Here is an 18,148-nt window from a genome sequence, read left to right on the forward strand (position 1 = left end):
GGAAGAAGAAGCTCTTCCTCAACTCTGTTTTAAATAACTGACCTCTTATTCTCAATCCATGCCCTCTGGTACTGGACTCTCCCAACATCTGGAACATATTACCTGCCTCAATCCTATCAAATCCTTTAATTATCTTAAACGTTTCAATCAGATCCCCTCTCAATCTCCTCAATTCCAGCGTGTACAAGCCCAATCTCTCCAATCTCTCTGCGTAAGACAGCCCTGCCATCCCAGGAATCAACCTAGTGAATCTACGCTGTACTTCCTCAATTGCCAGAATGTCCTTCCTTAAACCTGGAGACCAAAACTGTACACAATATTCCAGGTGTGGTCTCACCAGGGCCCAGTACAAATGCAAAAGAACATCCTTGCTCTTGTATTCAATTCCCCTTGTAACAAAGGCCAACATTCCATTTGCCCTCTTCACTGCCTGTTGCACTTGCTCATTCACCTTCATTGACTGGTGAACTAGGACTCCTAGGTCTCTTTGCATTTCTCCCTTACCTAACTCAACACCGTTCAGACAATATTCTGCCCTCATGTTCCAGCTTCCAAAGTGGATAACTTCACATTTATTCACATAATAACTTCACATTTATTCATATTGTGAAGGATAATACTGTGAGGTGGAAAACACCAATAAACTGACAAGTTCCAAGATGCAACAAGATTACCAGATAACTTCTTATTAAAAAAATCACACTGTCAAATGTGCAAGACATCAGGCAAAACTCTACAGTTTCTCTTTCAAATATGACAGGTTCAAATATGTTACAGGGAGAAAAAAAGATTTGAGAGTAACATACTTGACCTACTATTTTATCAATTCAATTTCAAATCAAGTATTTGAAATTTCACCATGTCACAGGTAACAAGAATTAAAATATATTCACCGAGGTAAAAGCAGGATTGAAATTTAAATTTACAAGGTAAGTTTCCCAAATTTAACTTGTGTTCCTCAAGATTAGAAGATAAAGAGATGATCCAGTCAAAGATTATAAAGTGCCAAAGGAATTTCCCTGTTTCTCTTTATCTGTGACAATAATAACCACATTACCCATGAATGAATGGAGCTGTGTTTGGATTACTTAATTGAATTGTAATGTAACAATGATCTCATTAAAATGTAATTCAAAGCCATTATTGAATGTGTGGAAACATGGTTGTATTTACCTTCCAAAAGTGATCTACTTTGCCATACACTAAGGACTGATTCTGTCTTTTGATATCATCTGGATGACTGATCTCACTGGCATTGAGATATTGTTCAACCACAAATCCGAGGAAACTGTTGTCTGGTGTATGAGCTGTAAAAAGGGTCAACATGAAAGAGAACTGATTTAACAACTTGATTAGAAATAGTACAATATGATAGAACATTTCTGTAAGCTTGTAATTAATATTTAATGCCAATAGATCTTTTGATAATCACAGTAATGTCAGAATTACCAGCACTAATAACAAAAGAAATGTTAGTTATATTACATCAGGTAACATTACCTATCCTTCACCATACATTTAAAATAAATTACCTAACACTAATCTCAAATATTACACATAAAATTTCAACGTAAACAGGAGAAAAATAATAAAATTATATTTATTCAATATTATTAAATCTGCAGACCTGCTAAGATATGCACTTAACGCATTTAGACCACACTTCTAGGATTTGTCTGTCTTAAATATTTTTACTTCCATAACATTCAAGCTTATGAATACAAACATACTTAAAGCACTCAAAGTACCCATCAGCTGTGTGGGCCTACATTTTGAGCATGGCCCAGCTAAAAAAACATGCAAGTATAAGATTCTACCTCCTATATTTAAATTAGCTGGGATTCAAAATGAATCATCTAATAGATTTTAACTTTCGTAGAACTTGCTCTCAATTTATTTATTTTTAGTTTTTATTGTATTTTCACAGTTTGTCTTCTTTTGCACAATGGTTGCTTGTCATTCTTTGTTCATTTGTGGTTTTAATTGATTCTAATGTATTTCTTTGTTCTCCTGTGAATGCCTGCAAGAAAAGGATATACTGGCTTTGGAGGCCATGCAGAGGAGGTTCACCAGGTTGATTCCAGGGATGAAGGAGTTAACCTATGAGGAGAGATTGAGTCGCCTGGGACTTTACACCCTGGAGTTCAGAAGAATGAGAGGGGATCTTATAGAAACATACAAAATTTTGAAAGGGATAGATAAGATAGAAGTAGGAAAGTTGTTTCCATTGGTAGGTGAGACTAGAACTAGGGGACATTGCCTCAAGACTCAGGGTAGAAGATTTAGGATGGAGATGAGGAGAAACTGTTTTTCCCCAAAGAGTGGTGAATCTGTGGAATTCTCTGCCCAGGGAAGCAGTTGAGGCTTCTTCACTAAATATATTTCAGATAGAGTTAGATAGATTTTTACATAGTAAGGGAATTAAGGGTTATGGAGAAAAGGCAGATAGATGGAGCTGAGTTTATGGACAGATCAGCCATGATCTTATTGAATGGCGGGGCAGGCTCGATGGACCAGATGGCCTACTCCTGCTCCTATTTCTTATGTTCTTGTGTAAAATAAATTTCAGAGTAGTACAGTGAATTCCACTTAATTAAGCCCTCAGTTAATTGGGGCAGGTACTTATTTCAGACCACTCATGGAAAAAAAAATGATCAGAAAATAGTTAGGATCACCTTCGTTTATTTGGGACATAATGTTGCTTAACTGGGGCACAGACTGTTGCTTAACTGGGGCACAGACTGTTGCCAAAATGTTTTTAACTCGCATCAGATGTGTGCACTTGCATGGCTAATATACACTATGCCATGTTTAGAGTGAACAGTTTTTAAATAGCATCACTTGCAAGTGCTTCTGTTCAAAATGCAGTGGTTTTTGTCGCTGATAGTTGGTGAAAGATAAGTAGTTAGACAAGTTAGAAGAATTTTGCTCACTGCAGTTTCAAGCAGTCAGGCTTGGAGATGCCAGAAACAGCTGGGAGTGAAACTAAAACAATTTCACTACTTCAACAAGTTAGGAATAATGAAGAAATTGGAAGGATGCAATTGTCAAAAACTATATGAAGGCAGTCCATTATCTACACCAGGTGTAACTGCTGATTTTAGTCAATTAAAAGAACACGGCAGTGTACACTGGATGAATTCTTCCATCAATAACTAGAGGTAACTAATACACAGCTTCATCATAGTGTTATTGGTAGTATTCTACTTTGTTCTGTATTTCATTTAAATGCACAATTTGTTTCTCAGTTAAACAGTAGATCGTCCTTTTTATACTTTTTTAACTATTTCCATGCAACTTTGGCTAATTGGAGCAGGTGCTTAATTGGGCTAAAATGTACTGGTCCTGATGTGTCGTAATTAAACAGTATCCACTGCACTTTGCAGCATATTTTGCATACCTAACTGACATGAAAGTGTACTAGAATTCTCCTATTTGAAAACATTATCTTGGACTGAAGTCCAAAAACTAGTGAAGTTGCTTGACATTTGAAGCTAATGATCAACTATCATAATCATGTACATTAATCCCAGACAATTTGTCTATGAATCTGCCTCAGGCGAGATTTCAAACCTGAAGCACCCCCAAATAGGTCCTCATGACTTAGAAAAGTTTGAACTTCAAACAAATAGCACTGATTTCAAGGAACTTTATTGTGCTTTCAATACAATTTAAACACTGTTGTCTACAAATTGCCAGAAGCATTTTGGTGGGTGGAAATACTGCAGCTATGTAACAGCATTACCTTTTCACAGCCAGATCAAAATTTAACCACGATTTCAATTTGTGTCTGAAATGCTTCTTTGTTTGGCGGTAAGGGTTGGGGTGGGGGGTGGGGGGGAAGAGCTGGTGACCTTTTTGTGGCAACACCTAAAACAATCAAATGGATTACAGACCATAGTGAACAAGTCTTATTTGTTTTCCTCATCCTATCAGTATAACATAAAGGGAACTTACAATTTGTTGTATCTATTGGCAGCACAACTTATTCTAATTATCACCATTTATACTTTTGAAGCAATACATAAAGATTACTCAACACTGGACTATTTGCCAATGCAATGAAACATAGGTGAGACCTGTGTGGTATGGCAGTTTGGGTAACAGAAGTTTACCTTTACAAAATTCATAAATTACCACACAAAACTTTTGAGATACTAAAAGAAGAATGTAAACACAAAATCTCCTATTTCATGATGCCCAGGTATATGAAGTGACTTTGTGCTATGAAAAATTGTAATTCAAACTGTTTTCTAAAAATGCAACCTCCTTGTAAAGTGGATGTTCCCTGTACTTATCACTTTATATCCCTGCATGGAATATGTGGCTCTAGCACCAACAATTCTTCTAATGCTAATACTATTGTTGAGGAACTGAAGATAAAATCAAGGTACATCAGCTGAGCAAAACTTGAGTCATTTATTCAGAAAGATATTTATTTCCACAAAAATAAATAAAGATTCAAGTTATGGTTACTCTGATTTTTACTCCAATATTTTCAGTTCACGTTATTTTGAATTATTCCATTCAAAATAAATAAGTTCCTTAGTTGCTTCTTCCAGCTTCCAAATTAAAGGATATCCTTTTGCAACAGTGCCATTCAAAGCTTTACAATACAACCTCCTCATTCCATCCTCTGAAAATTACAACAATGAATTTATCTATAATTAGATTAACTTGATTAGCCATAGGTTACAGCTAAAAATTAGTGAGAAGATTCAAACACAAAACAGCAAGAAAAAAGTGACGTTAAAGTAGCAAAAAGATTTAATGGACTAATTCAAAAAACAATTACAAAATGAAAATTGGATTGCACTTCATCTTGCAAGCTGAAATCAGTGTCAGATCATGCCATGTCAGGAAAAGGCCTATGGATTCCTGTCTGGAATATTGCATAATATTTTGGCTTTGGATTGAGTGGAAGTTAAATTCAACATTTTGGATTAAGAACCTCATCAAACTTGAGAGGGAAAGAAGAAGGTTTGCCAGCATATAGTAGAACAAGAGAAGGATGGGTCAGAGAACTGTAGGTGGAATCTGATTGGGAGTAGGAAAAAACAAAAATGATGAACAGAAAGAGAATGGGGTAAGAAAGGTTCAGCCGAGTAGATAAGAGTTAATGGAATAGAACAGGTTGGAGCTTAGTTCCAGAAAAAACCAGAAGGCCTTCCTGATGAGGGATTAAGGTGTATAGAAACTTCATGTTGATGTAAAGTTGAAGTTACTGAAATGACTGAGGGCATCAAAACTTTACCCCCACACCCAACGCTGCTGCTTGCAGTAGGGGCACTCTTATCCTCCCTATTCACTGATTCCCTTCTGCATCTGGTTTTGCCCTGCCCACTCGCCTGTGTCCCATTATTTGTATTCTGAATGAATTAACTGGCAGATGTTCAAGGAGGTCATCACAAATGAGAAGACAAAAACCTCAAGGAATACTGTATGTTTCATATGTCACCTGCTACATCTGTAAGTGTGTAGTTAGCTCAAGAACGGTTATCTCACAGCCTAAGCAGAAGGCCTGTTTGAATGCAGAGGTGTATTCCCTACTAAAAGCCCAGGACACTGCCTCCAAGTCTGGAGATAGAACAGTTCAGAGCAGCCAGGAGAAACCTCATCTTATGCATCAGGAAAGCAAACATCGCTAACACACAAAAAGTTCAGGAACACCTGTCTGATAATGATCCCCAGCGCATGAGGCTGGGCACCAAAGAGCAATACTGATTATTCAAGGAAGAACAGTGTTGGCTATACCAAAGGCACCTCTCTCTCCAAAGCTCTAAACAACTTTTATGCAAGCTTCAAGTCACACAACGCCAATCATAAAAGCTACACCACTTCCAGGTCAGCAGCCATTATCTGTAACGGCAATAAATGTGAGAAGGACTCTGCAGAGAGTCAACCCTGTAAGGATGCCAGGCCAGACACCACAGGTCAGGGTATGTATACACCTCACACAAAATGCTGGTGGAACACAGCAGGTCAGGCAGCATCTATAAGGAGAAGCACTGGGGAAGAGTACTGTGTTGAAGATGTCCGTGAAAACAGCAGTGAGCAGGTATACAAATTCACAAGGAAATCTGCAGATGCTGGAAATTCAAACAACACACACAAAATACTGGTGGAACACAGCAGGCCAGGCAGCATCTACAAGGAGAAGCTCTGTCGACGTTTCAGGCTGAGACCCTTCATCAGGACTAACTGAAAGGAAAGATAGTAAGAGATTTGAAAGTAGTGGGGGGAGGGGGAAATGCAAAATAACAGGAGAAGACTGGAGGGGGTGGGATGAAGCTGACAGCTGGAAAGGTGATTGGCGAAAGTGATACAGAACTTCTCCCTTCTCCAGCTCAACTGCGCTAGCGTGTGAAAGTCGGCCCGTGAGGCAGCCGGAGAATTTAAATAGTGAGCAGAGGCTGAGTATGAGCTTCAGTCAGGTGAGGTAAGGTTGGATAAGCTCCTTTAATTAATCTAATAAGCTTAGGAGTAGGTAATGGAGGCAGCAGTTAGGGCAGTTGAGTGCTCCATTTGCAGTACGTGGGAAGTGAAGGCGAGCACAGCTGTCCCTGATGACTACACCTTCAAAAGGTGCATCCAGCTGCAGCTGACAAACCGTGTTAGGGAACTGAAGCTGGAGCTGGATGAACTTCGGATCACTTGGGAGGCAGAGGCAAAAATAGACAGGAGTTTCAGGGAGATAGTCACCCCTAAGAGTCAGGAGACAGGTAGTTGGGTGATTGTCAGAAGAGGGAAGAGCAGGGCACCGCTGTGGCCGTTCCCATCAACAATTAAGTATACCGTTTTGGATACTGTTGGTGGGGACGACCTACCAGGGATAAGTTGCAGTGGTTGCATCTCAGGCACCAAGATTGGACCCTCAGCTCAGAAGGGAAGGAGGGAAAAGAGGAGAGCAGTAGTGATAGGGGATTCAATAGTTAGCGGGACAGATAGAAAGTTCCGTGGAAGAGATCGAGAATCCCGGATGGTTTGTTGCCTCCTTGGTACCAGGGTCCGCAACATCTCGGACTGAGTTCTCAGTATTCTCAAGAGGGAGTGTGAGCAGCCAGATGTCATGGTCCATGTAGGGACCAATGACATGGGTTGGAAGAGTGAGGAGGTCCTGAAAGGTGAGTTTATGGAGCTAGGTGCCAAATTAAAGGACAGGACCTCCAGGTCAGCAATCTCGGGATTGCTACCAGTGCCGTGCCACGTGCAAGTGGGTTTAGAAATAGTAAGATAGTGCAGAAGACATGGTGCAGGACAGAGGGCTTCAGATTTATAGATTATTGGGCAGTTTTCCATGGAAGATGGGACCTGTTCCGGCGGAACGGTTTACATCTGAACTGGAGGGGGACAAGTATTCTTGCAGGTAGGTTTGCTAGAGAGGCTCCAGTGGATTTAAACTAGATATGGGGAGGCGGGGAGGGGAAACAGAGTTTAGGAACAGATGTATGGGAGAAGGAAGAAAAAGAAGACAGTAAAGTTCTTTGTACTATTAGAGATAAACAGAGGAAGAGGTGGAGAATTTCTTAAGTGCATTTATTTTAATGCTAGGAGCATTGTAAGAAAGGTGGATGAGCTTAGAGCATGGAAATATGATGTTGTAGCTATTAGTGAAACATAGTTGCAGGAGGGGTGTGATTGGCAACTAAATAATCCTGGATTTTGTTGCTTCAGGTGTGATAGAATTGGAGGGACAAGAGGGGGAGGTGTTGCGTTGCTTGTCAGAGAAAATATTACAGCGGTGCTCTAGCAGGATAGATTAGAGAGCTCATCTAGGGAGACTACTTGGGTGGAATTGAGGAATGGGAAAGGTGTAGTAGCACTTATAGGGGTTTATTATAGACCACCTAATGGGGAGTGAGAATTGGGGGAGCAAATTTGCAAAGAGATAGCAGATATTTTTAGTAAGCACATGGTTGTGATTGTGGGAGATTTTAATTTTCCACACAGACTGGGAAGCCCATACTGTAAAAGGGCTGGATTGTTTGCAGTTGGTAAAATGTGTGCAGGATAGTTTTTTGCAGCAATACATAGAGGTTCCAACTAGAGAAGGGGCAGTGTTGGATCTTCTGTTAGGGAATGAAATAGGTCAGGTGACGGAGGTATGTGTTGGGGAGCACTTCAGGTCCAGTGATCACAATGCCATTAGTTTCAATATAATTATGCCGAAGGATAGGACTGGACCCAGGGTTGAGATTTTTGATTGGAGAAAGGCTAACTTTGAAGGCGATGCGAAAGGATTTAGAAGGAGTGGATTGGGACAATTTGTTTTATGGGAAGGATGTAATACAGAAATGGCTGCCATTTAAAGGTGAAATTTTGAGGGTACAGAATCATTATGTTCCTGTTAGGTTGAAAGGAAAGGTTAAAAGTTTGCGAGACCCATGGTTTTCAAGTGATATTGGAAACTTGGTTTGGAAAAAGAGAGATATCTACAATAGATATAGGCAGCATGGAGTAAATGAGGTATTGTGGCGGCTCATTTCCTAGCGTATGCGAACCGACTCACAATTAGATAGCCTACGGGGGTTTGCGAGCACAGAGCTTTGGAGCCTCTTCGCCATGGGGGGCCGGTTGACAGAGGCTTAAAAGTGAGGCTGAAGTTTTCGAATAAAGTTTTTCCTTCGACTGCAGTTACCGACTCCGTGTCGTAATTTTAGCGCTGTTTGTAGCACACCGCTACAATTGGTGACCCCGACGGTCCAAACGATTTTTGGACCAGAAATGACCGACGCCGCCTCTGTTCATGCGGTTTCGTTGACACTGCCGGGTTTCTGGACACAGCGCCCGGACCTATGGTTCCAGCAAGCCGAAGCCCAATTCCACGTTCGCCGGATCACCTCAGAAGACACCCGCTACTACTACGTGGTGGGCTCCCTCGACCAGGACACAGCTGCCCAGGTCGCGGAGTTCGTACAGTCGCCCCCGGCAGACGGCAAGTACACGGAATTCAAAGCCCTGCTCCTCAGGATTTTCGGACTCTCACGGCGCGAGCGGGCTGCCCGTTTACTGCACCTGGATGGCTTGGGCGACAGACCTCCATCGGCTTTAATGAACGAGATGTTGTCTCTGGCCGAGGGACACACAGGCCTCATGTTTGAGCAGGCATTCCTGGAGCAGCTGCCCGAGGACATACGCCTGCTGCTGTCCGACGCGGATTTCAGTGACCCCCGGAAGGTGGCAGCCCGGGCGGACTTGCTGTGGAACGCCAAAAAGGTGAGCGGGACGTCCATCGCACAGATCACCCAGCCACGCTCCCGGCAGCAAACCAGTCCAGGCCCGGCCGCAGAGCCCACTAACCCCCGGCCCAATGACCACTGGTGCTTCTACCACCAGCGGTGGGGCGCAGAAGCCCGCCGTTGCCGCCCGCCCTGCAAGTTCCCGGGAAACGCCAGGGCCAGCCGCCGCTGATGGCTACGGCGGCTGGCCATCGGGATAGCCTCCTGTATGTGTGGGATAGCAGGTCGGGACGCCGCTTTTTGGTCGATACTGGGGCTGAGGTCAGCGTTTTACCTCCGACAAGTTACGACACTCGCAGCAGGGCACCGGGTCCCCCCCTGAGGGCCGTGAATGGCAGCACAGTAAGGACCTATGGCACCCGTCAGGTGCAGCTACAGTTCGGCCCCAGCCAGTTCACGTGGGACTTCACCCTGGCCGCCGTAGCCCAACCGCTTCTGGGTGCGGATTTTTTGCGAGCTCACAGCCTGCTGGTTGACCTGCCCAGGAAGAGACTGGTACACGCCGAGACCTTTCAGACGTTCTCCCTGGGCGCGGCCCAGTTGCCAGCCCCTCACCTCGGCTCCATCACGCTGTCCGACAACGACTTCACCAGGGTCCTGGCGGAGTTCCCATCGGTTCTGGCACCGCAGTTCACAGCAGCCATGCCCAGGCACGGCGTACAGCACCACATCCCGACACAGGGACCACCCCTCCATGCCCGTGCTCGGCGGCTTCCCCCGGACAAGCTCCGACTGGCGAAGGAGGAGTTCCAGAGAATGGAGGAATTGGGGATCATCCGGCGGTCCGACAGCCCCTGGGCTTCCCCCCTGCACATGGTGCCCAAAGCGACGGGGGGCTGGAGACCGTGCGGCGACTACCGCAGGCTGAACGAGGCTACCACACCGGACCGCTACCCTGTGCCGCACATTCAGGACTTTGCGGCAAACCTGCACGGCGCCCGGATCTTCTCCAAGGTCGACCTTGTCCGAGGGTACCATCAAATCCCGATGCATCCCGACGACGTCCCCAAGACGGCTCTCATCACCCCGTTTGGCCTCTTCGAGTTCCTCCGCATGCCGTTCGGCCTGAAGAATGCCGCACAGACGTTCCAGCGGTTAATGGACGCGGTGGGACGGGACCTGGACTTCGCGTTCATCTATTTGGATGACATCCTCATAGCCAGCGGCAGTCGTCAGGAGCATCTGTCCCACCTCCGTCAACTCTGCGCCCGACTGAGTGAGTACGGTCTTACAATCAACCCTGCCAAATGCCAGTTCGGACTTGATACCATTGACTTCCTGGGCCACAGGATTACTAAGGACGGGGCAACCCCTCTGCCCGCTAAGGTAGATGCGGTCCGCCACTTCCCCCGACCCACCACGGTCAAAGGCCTTCAGGAATTCGTAGGTATGGTCAATTTCTACCGCCGCTTCCTCCCTTCAGCTGCCCGGATCATGCGCCCCCTGTTCGCCCTGATGTCGGGTCCGAGCAAGGACATTACCTGGGACGAGGAGTCCGCCGCCGCTTTCGTTCAAACGAAGGAAGCTTTGGCTGACGCCGCAATGCTAGTACATCCCAGAATGGACACCCCTACCGCCCTCACAGTGGACGCATCAAACACGGCAGTCGGTGGGGTGCTGGAGCAGCTCATCGCAGGTCGCTGGCAACCCCTGGCGTTTTTCAGCAAACACCTGCGGCCACCCGAGCTCAAGTACAGTGCTTTTGACCGGGAACTGTTGGCGCTCTACCTGGCAATCCGGCATTTCAGGTACTTCCTAGAAGGTCGGCCCTTCACCGCGTTCACGGACCACAAACCGCTTACCTTTGCGTTTACGAAAGCATCCGACCCCTGGTCATCCCGCCAGCAACGCCACCTGTCCTACATCTCTGAATACACAACGGATGTCCGGCACGTCTCGGGTAAGGACAATGTCGTGGCGGATGCGCTCTCTCGCCCTACCGTTCATGCCCTTTCCCAAGGGGTAGACTTTGAGGCACTGGCAGAGGCACAGCAGGTAGATGAGGAGATTCCGAGTTACAGGACTGCAGTCTCTGGTTTGCAGCTCCAGGACCTCCCCGTGGGCCCAGGTGAGAGGACCCTACTCTGTGACGTCGCCACCAACCAGCCCCGTCCGGTCGTCCCCGCAGCCTGGCGGCGACGTGTTTTCGACTCCATTCATAACTTGGCGCATCCCTCCATCCGGACAACTGTCCGGATGGTTTCCAGCAGGTTCGTTTGGCACGGACTCCGCAAACAGGTCAGTGAATGGGCCAGGACGTGCATGCACTGCCAGACGGCCAAGGTTCAGCGGCACACCAAAGCCCCACCGCAGCAGTTCCATCCCGCCCACCGGCGTTTCGACCACATTCATGTGGATATCGTGGGCCCCCTGCCAGTGTCGCGCGGAGCGCGTTACCTCCTGACTATCGTGGACCGGTTCACAAGATGGCCAGAGGCGGTCCCGCTCACCGACACCACCTCCGAATCTTGCGCCCGAGCCCTGATCGCCACCTGGATATCCCGCTTTGGTGTACCAGCCCACATTACCTCCGACAGAGGCGCCCAGTTCACCTCCAGCCTGTGGTCAGCTATGGCCAGCCTTTTGGGGACTCAGCTGCACCACACCACTGCCTACCACCCACAGTCGAACGGGCTAGTGGAGCGTTTCCACCGTCACCTGAAGTCGGCCCTCATGGCCCGCCTGCGAGGAGCCGACTGGGCGGACGAGCTTCCCTGGGTCCTTCTCGGCATCCGCACAGCGCCCAAGGACGACCTGCACGCCTCGTCGGCCGAGTTGGTATACGGCGCGCCCCTGGCCGTCCCCGGGGAGTTCCTACCAGCCCCGAGGGGGCAAGAGGAAGAACCCGCTGCAGTCCTGGGCAGACTTCGCGAGAAGCTCGGTAACCTGGCCCCCATACCCACTTCACAGCATGGGCGGCACCCGACCTGCGTACCCAAAGACCTACGGAACTGTAAGTTTGTGTTTGTACGAAGGGGCGGGCATCGGCCACCGCTGCAGCGGCCATACGAGGGGCCGTTTACGGTGCTCCGGAACAACGGGTCCACGTTCGTGCTGGACGTTGGGGGGAAGGAGGAGGTTTTCACGGTGGACCGCCTCAAGCCGGCCCATGTGGACCTGGCGCAACCGGCCGAGTTTCCGGCGCCTCGGCGCAGAGGCCGACCTCCCAAGCAGGTTCTGGCCCAGGCTGTGGACATTGGGGGGTGTATCGCCGGTTCTGGGGGGGGGTTATGTGGCGGCTCATTTCCTAGCGTATGCGAACCGACTCACAATTAGATAGCCTACGGGGGTTTGCGAGCACAGAGCTTTGGAGCCTCTTCGCCATGGGGGGCCGGTTGACAGAGGCTTAAAAGTGAGGCTGAAGTTTTCGAATAAAGTTTTTCCTTCGACTGCAGTTACCGACTCCGTGTCGTAATTTTAGCGCTGTTTGTAGCACACCGCTACAGTATAAAGGATGTAAGAAGAATCTTAAAAAAGAAACTAGAAAAGCTAAAAGAAGATACGAGGTTGCTTTGGCAATAAATCCGAAGGGTTTCTACAGTTATATTAATAGCAAAAGACAGAGAGACAGACATACTTTATTGATCCTGAGGGAAATTGGGTTTTGTTACAGTCACACCAACCAAAAACAGTGTAGACAATATAGCAACATAAAACCATAAATAATTAAATAATAATAGGTAAATTATGCCGTGGAAATAAGTCCAGGACCAGCCTATTGGCTCAGGGTGTCTGACACTCTGAGGGAGGAGTTGTAAAGTTGATGGCCACAGGCAGGAATTACTTCCTATGATGCTCAGTGTTGCATCTCAGTGGAATGAATCTCTGGCTGAATGTACTCCTGTGCCTAACCAGTACATTATGGAGTGGATGGGAGACATTGTCCAAGATGGCATGCAACTTGGACAGCATCCTCTTTTCAGGCACCACTGTCAGAGAGTCCAGTTCCACCCCCACAACATCACGGGCTTTACGAATGAGTTTGTTGATTCTGTTGGTGTCTGCTACCCTCAGCAAGGATAGTAAGGGATAAAATTGGTCCCTTAGAGAATCAGGGTGGACAGCTATGTGTGGAGCCAAAAGAGATGGGGGAGATTTTGCACAATTCCTTTTCTTCGGTATTCACTAAGGAGAAGGATATTGAATTGTGTAAGGTAAGAGAAAGAAGTAGGGAAGTTATGGAAACTATGACGATTAAACAGAAGGAAGCACTGGCGCTTTTAAGGAAAATAAAAGTGGATAAATCTCCAGATTCTGACAGGATATTCCTTAGGACATTGAGGGAGGTTAGTGTAGAAATAGCAGCGGCTCTGACAGAAATATTTCAAATGTCATTAGAAACAGGGATGGTGCCGAAGGATTGGCATATTGCTCATGTGGTTCCATTGTTTAAAAAGGGTTCTAAGAGTAAACCTAGCAATTATAGGCCTGTCAGTTTGATGTCAGTGGTGGGTAAATTAATGGAAAGTATTCTTAGAGATGGTATATATAATTATCTGGATAGACAGGGTCTGATTAGGAACAGTCAACATGGATTTGTGTGTGGAAGGTCATGTTTGACAAATGTTATTGAATTTTTTGAAGAGGTTACGAGGTAAGTTGACGAGGGTAAAGCAGTGGATGTTGTCTATATGGACTTCAGTAAGGCCTTTGCCAAGGTTCCGCACGGAAGGTTAGTTAGGAAAGTTCAACCGTTAGGTATTAATATTGAAGTAGTAAAATGGATTCGACAGTGGCTGGTTGGGAGATGCCAGAGAGTAGTGGTGGATAACTGTTTGTCAGGTTGGAGGCCGGTGACTAGTGGTGTGCCTCAGGGATCTGTACTGGGTCCAATGTTGTTTGTCATGTACATTAATGATCTGGATGATGGGGTGGTAAATTGGATTAGTAAGTATGCAGATGATACTAAGGTAGCTGGCGTTGTGGATAATGAAGTAGGTTTTCGAAGTTTGCAGAGAGATTTAGGCCAGTTAGAAGAGTGGGCTGAGCGATGGCAGATGGAGTTTAGTGCTGATAAGTGTGAGGTGCTACATTTTGGTAGGAATAATCCAAATAGGACCTACATGGTAAATGGTAGGGCATTGAAGAATGCAGTAGAACAGAATGATCTAGGAATAATGGTGAATAGTTCCCTGAAGGTGGAATCTCATGTGGATAGGGTGGTGAAGAAAGCTTTTGGTATGTTGGCCTTTATAAATCAGAGCATTGAGTATAGGAGTTGGGATGTATGTTAAAATCGTACAAGGCATTGGTAAGGCTGAATTTGAAGTATTGTGTACAGTTCTGGTCACCGAATTATAGGAAAGATGTCAACAAAATAGAGAGAGTACAGAGAAGATTTACTAGAATGTTACCTGGGTTTCAGCACCTAAGTTACAGGGAAAAGTTGAACAAGTTAGGTCTTTATTCTTTGGAGCGTGGAAGGTTGAGGGAGACTTGATAGAGGTATTTAAAATTATGAACGGGTTAGATAGAGTTGACGTGGACAGGCTTTTTCCATTGAGGGTAGGGGAGATTCAAACAAGAGGCATGAGTTGAGACTTGGGACAAAAGTTCAAGGGTAACATGAGGGAGAATTTCTTTACTCAGAGAGTGGTAGCTGTGTGAAATGAGCTTCCAGTAGAAGTTATAGAGGCAGGTTCGGTATTGTCATTTAAAGTAAAATTGGATTGGTATATTGACAGGAAAGGAATGTAGGGTTATGGTTATATCCAGGCAGTTGTCCCCACATACCTTCAATCAGCTACCATCATCCCTGTACCAAAGAACTCTACACATTTAGAACTAAACGACTATAGCCCAGTGTCACTGACACCATTCATCATGAAGGTTTTTGAACAGCTGATAATGGCACATATCAAAAACTCCATTCTTGTCACAATGGACCTCACCAATATGCTCACCGACAAAACCACTCTCCGACAGATGTCATAGCATCTCTTATGCACCTGTCCCTGATCCACCTAGAAAACTAGGGCAATTATGTCAGAATGCTGTTTCTGGATTTCAGCTCAGCATTTAACACCATTGTCCCACGAGCCTTAGGGAACAAACTCCTACTCCTCGGTTGAAATACACCACTGTGCATTTAGACCAAGGCGTAGGAGTTTGGTTCACTAAAGTCCATGGGACAATAGTATAACAGGGTGTTGGACTTCCTAACCAAGAAACCTTAAGACACAGAAGCAGAAATAAGTCATTTGGCCCATCAAGTCTGCTCCGCTATACGATCATAGTTGATGCTTTTTTTCCTTTCCCTCCTCATCCCCGCTATCTGGCCTTCTCCCATAATCTTTGATTCTCTCTTTTTTTCCCCTTGAAGATAAATGGTAACATCGTATTTTCCATTTTTAGCATAGACTCAATCTGTGAATTAGCCTTCTGGGAGTCTTGTACAAGGATTCCTAAGTCCCTCTGTACCTCTGATGTTTGAATTTTCTGCCCATTTTGATAACAGTCTACACTATTGTTTCTTTTTACCAAAATGCATCATACATTTCTCAACACTGTATTCCATCTGCCACTTTTCTGCCCACTGTTCCAATTTGTCTAAGTCCTGCTGCAATTGCATTGGTTCCTCAGGACGACCTACCATTTCACCTATCTTCATATCATAAGACCATAAGACACAAGAGGAGAATTAGGCCATTTGGCCCATCAAATCTGCTTCGCCATTCAATCTTGGCTTATTTTTTGTCCCCGTCCTCAATTTTTCCCCTCTTCCCAGCCTTCTCCCCATAATCTTTAATGCTGCGTCCAATCAAGAACCTATCAATCTCTACCTTAATACATCAAACAACGTGGCCTCCATAGCTACCTATGGTTACAAATTGCAGAAATTAACCACCTTTTGACTAAAGAAATTTCTCTGCATCTCTATTTTAAATGGATGCTCCTCTAACCTGACGATGTGCCCTATTGTCCTAGACTCCCCCACCATGGGGAACACCCTTTTCAGATCTACTCTGTCTTGGACTTCCAACATTAAAGGTCTGCAATGTGATCCCCCATCATCCTTCTAATTTCCAGCAACTACAAGCCCAGAGTCATCAAACGTTTCTCATACAATCATAAGATAACCCTTTCATTCCCAGAATCATCCTTGTGAACCTCCTCAAAACACTCCCAATGCCAGTACAACTTTCCTTAGATAAGCAGCACAAAACTCTTCACAATACTCAAGGTGAGGCCTCACCCAGTGCCTTATAAAGCCTCAGCATCACATCCCTGCTCTTATATTTTAGAACTCTTGAAAGAAATGCTAACATTGTATTTGCCTTCCTCACACCAATTCAACCTGTAAGTCAACTTTCTTGGTGTTCTGCATATGGACTCCCAAGCTCCTTTGCATCTCAGATTTTTGGATTTTCTCCATTTAGAAAATAGTCTGCACATTTATTTCTTCGACCAAAGTGCATGACCGTGCATTTTCCAACAGTGTATATCACTTGCCACTATCTTGCCCATTCTCTTAATCTGTTTAAGTCGTTCTGCAGTCGAGCTGGTTCCTCAACATTACCTGCTCGCTCACCAATCTTCGTATCATCTGCAAACTTGACAAAAAAGCAATCTATCATCTAAATCACTGATATACAACATAAAAAGAAGTCCCAACATCGAGCACAGCAGTACACCACTAGTCTCTGACAGCCAACCAGAAAAAGATCCGGACACAGTGGTGTCAAGGAAACAACTTCTCCCTCAATGTTTTAAAAACAAAGGAGCTGGTTGTGGATTACAGGAGGACTGGAGACAGGGTGATAACTTCTCTGTAGGCTGCCTCATTATCATTTGAGATCAGGCTGTCAGTATAGTGTCGTCAGCAAATTTAATTAATAGATTGGAGCTGTGGGTGGTGACACAGTCATGGGTATACAGAAAGTAAAGGAGGGGCTTAGGACACAGCTGAGGGGCACCAGTGTTGAGGGTCAGAGGGTAGGGGTGTGAGAGCTCACTCTTACCACCTGCCAGCAATCTGACAGGAAGTTCAGGATCCAGCTGCAGAAGGAAGGGTGAAGGCCGAGGTCTCTGAACTTCTTGTCGAGCCTGGAGGGAATCATGGTGTTGAATGTTGAACTAGTCCAAGAACAGTATTCTCACATAAGCATCCCTCTTCTCCTGGTGTGTAAGGACTATTGTGTCATCTGTTGATCAGTTGTGTCAGTAGGCAAACTGTAGCGGGTCCAGTTTGGGTGGCAGCATGCTGCAGATGTAGTCCTTGACCAGCCTCTCAAAGCATTTGCTTATAATTGAGGTGAGTGCAACAGGATGTCAGTTGTTGAGACATGTTATCTTGGTCTTTTTAGGTACCAGAACAACAGTGGATGATTTGAAGCAGGAGGGCACTCCACGCTGGGAGGAGATTAAAAATGTCTGTAAGCACACTTGCCAGTTGTGCCACGCACATCCTGAGTACCCACCCTGGGATGCCACCCATTCCTGCAGCCTTGAGACTGTCCACTCATTGGAAACACTTGCATGCTTCAGCCTTCGAGATGACCAAGCTTCAGGTCTCCTCAGGGGCTCAGCGTTGGCGACATCAAATCAAGCGTAAAAAAGATACAGCTTTTCTAGGAGACAGGCAGGGATGTTGGAAACTTCACTGCGTTTAGTTTTGAAGTCTGCGATGGTGTGCAGACCTTGCTATAAGTTGCATTTGTTGATGATGGAGAATTGAGTGTGGATTGTTGTTTCACTGCCTTGATGACTTTGCGCAGATTGTAGCTGTATTTCTTGAGCTCATGCTGATTCCGCTTTCCATGTCAGAGGATTTATCTTGTTAAACAGCATCTTGTGTGGCACCTTAACAAATGCCCTCTGAAAATCCAAGTAAATGACAACTACTGTTTACAGAGTAAATTGACATTTGCAGTCTTCCAGTCATACAACCAGAGAAAAACCTCCAGCTC

At 45.5% G+C, this 18,148-nt stretch overlaps 2 protein-coding genes across 5 annotated transcripts in view; both read right to left on the reverse strand.

The window, feature by feature from the left end:
- The window catches only part of LOC132392440 (uncharacterized), a 490,427-nt gene that overhangs the window by 250,913 nt on the left and 221,366 nt on the right, over nt 1-18,148 (reverse strand). The window lies entirely within an intron of this gene.
- mgat5 (alpha-1,6-mannosylglycoprotein 6-beta-N-acetylglucosaminyltransferase) overlaps nt 1-18,148 on the reverse strand; it is a 231,252-nt gene that overhangs the window by 30,082 nt on the left and 183,022 nt on the right. For all 4 annotated transcript variants that reach the window (XM_059966266.1, XM_059966269.1, XM_059966268.1 and 1 more), the window contains one exon: nt 1,174-1,307. In XM_059966266.1, the coding sequence (XP_059822249.1) occupies nt 1,174-1,307 (134 nt within the window). The remainder of the gene's footprint in view (nt 1-1,173; nt 1,308-18,148) is intronic.

The sequence above is a fragment of the Hypanus sabinus genome, chromosome 4, assembly GCF_030144855.1.
Source record: "Hypanus sabinus isolate sHypSab1 chromosome 4, sHypSab1.hap1, whole genome shotgun sequence".
Taxonomy (NCBI): domain Eukaryota; kingdom Metazoa; phylum Chordata; class Chondrichthyes; order Myliobatiformes; family Dasyatidae; genus Hypanus; species Hypanus sabinus.